A 1,945-nucleotide genomic window follows, 5' to 3' on the forward strand; every position below is an offset into this window, starting at 1 on the left:
CTTCCTTCCTTCCTTCCTCTCTCTCTCTCTTCTCTCTCTCTCTCTCTCTTTCATTCTCAAACCCTACTGAGAGTCCTTTGTGTCCTGGGTACTGTCTTGAGTATTAGGCACTCCTCAGTCTGATGCACGCAAAGCATGGTTGCCCGCTGGCATTTGGTCTTGGGTTCAGGGCCTCTTCTGCCTGCGGGGCTCTTGTTCTGCCTGATATTGCCAGACCACAGAGCTCTCAGGAGAAATGTGGAGAGAAGCAGACGCTAATGGGAGGACAGCAGGGGTAAGACTGAAACTGCTTCTGCCCCCTTCCTCTCAGGGTACAATGCTTGGCGACGCTTCTGTGGGCTCTCCCAGCCCAGGAATCTGGCACAGCTTAGCCGTGTGCTGAAAAACCAGGGTTTGGCAAGAAAGTTCCTGAATCTATACGGGACACCTGACAACATTGACATCTGGATGGGGGCCATTGCAGAGCCGCTTCTGCCAGGGGCCCGTGTGGGGCCTCTTCTGGCTTGTCTTTTTGAGAACCAGTTCACAAGGGCCCGCAGTGGAGACAGGTAAGTGACCCGACCCTAAAGAAACCAGCCCCAGAGCAGGGAAGAGAAGCACTAACATTTAAAGACCCAACAATGGGGGAAAGTGCTCTTTTTAGCTTCATTTCTTTCACATTCACAAGATCTGAGACCAGGAGGCTCCTGGAGAGCTTGGCCAGAGGGAGAGACCACTGACCCAGGAGGCTGATGCTGCCTGAGCTGGAGGCACCCTTAACCCAGGAGACTTCTCAGCCTCCTCGCTATTCCAGGCTAAAGGGTCCCGGAAAACATGGGCAGAAAAGGCTAAACCTGGTTTGCCTCCTATAAGCTTGTGGTTTAAGCCTGGACTTCTTATTTGGATTTGACCTTTACCTAGGTTCAGATCCAGCCCTGGCCACTTAAATCACCAGGCCTTTAATACTGGGCAATTTACTTGACCACTCAACTGGTTTCTTCATTTATAGCAGGGGTCCTCAAACTACGGCCCGCGGGCCACATGCAAATACAAATATTGTATTTGTTCCCATTTTGTTTTTTTACTTCAAAATAAGTTATGTGCAGTGTGCATAGGAATTTGTTCATAGTTTTTTTTTTAACTATAGTCCGGCCCTCCAACGGTCTGAGGGACAGTGAACTGGCCCCCTGTTTAAAAAGTTTGAGGACCCCTGATTTATAGAATAGGAATAATACCTATTTTGCAGGAACTTTGTGAGGATGGAATGACATAATGTACCTGGCACAGAGCAGGTGCTCATTTTACCTTCACCCACATCTCTCGATTGTCTTGGCAGGTTTTGGTGGGAGAAACCAGGTGTTTTCACCAAGGGGCAGCGCAGGGCCCTGAGACAGATCTCCTTGTCTCGGATTGTGTGTGACAATACCGGTATCACCATGGTTCCGAGGAACATCTTCAGAGCCAACACCTACCCCCGGGACTTCGAGCACTGCAGCAGAATCCCCAGGTTGAACCTGTCAGCCTGGCGGAGCAAATGAGGCTTCTGCAGGTAAGGGGAGGCCCTCCCCCAAGAGCCCTGGGCTGGGTCAGGCCCTCACTTCCTTCCCCGGATGGGATGGCGGAGTCCTCTTAGGCCTCTAAGCAGGGACAACAGAACTTGTCACTGGGGACAAGGTACTCTTTCCATACAGGGTTCCCAGTATGCTAGCTTCCGGCTTCTGGGCTGATAGTCAATCCCACCCGGGGCCTAGAACTTTGGGGAGAGGGGTAGGAGCATGGGTAGCAAGTGTCCAGCTAGCCTGGGCTTAGTCATCAACACCCTAAAACAGCTCATTTCTGGATGTCCAGCAATTCCTCACATGTCCACTTCTGCTGCTTCCACAGGCCTCCATCCCAAGCCTCCGACCTTGGAGACAGGGAACCAGGGAAGACTACAAGTTTACCCCCCCTCCATCCCATGTGCACT

General features: G+C 51.7%; 1 protein-coding gene across 1 annotated transcript in view; it reads left to right on the forward strand.

Annotated features, from left to right (window-relative positions):
- EPX (eosinophil peroxidase) overlaps nt 1-1,939 on the forward strand; it is a 12,316-nt gene extending 10,377 nt beyond the window's left edge. Inside the window, exons 11-13 of the mRNA XM_014529803.1 lie at nt 311-548; nt 1,316-1,528; nt 1,864-1,939. Coding sequence (XP_014385289.1) covers nt 311-548; nt 1,316-1,517 — 440 coding nt within the window. The 3' untranslated portion in view covers nt 1,518-1,528; nt 1,864-1,939. The remainder of the gene's footprint in view (nt 1-310; nt 549-1,315; nt 1,529-1,863) is intronic.
- The last annotated feature ends 6 nt before the right edge of the window (nt 1,940-1,945 follow it).

Source organism: Myotis brandtii, unplaced genomic scaffold (assembly GCF_000412655.1).
Source record: "Myotis brandtii unplaced genomic scaffold, ASM41265v1 scaffold1170, whole genome shotgun sequence".
Taxonomy (NCBI): domain Eukaryota; kingdom Metazoa; phylum Chordata; class Mammalia; order Chiroptera; family Vespertilionidae; genus Myotis; species Myotis brandtii.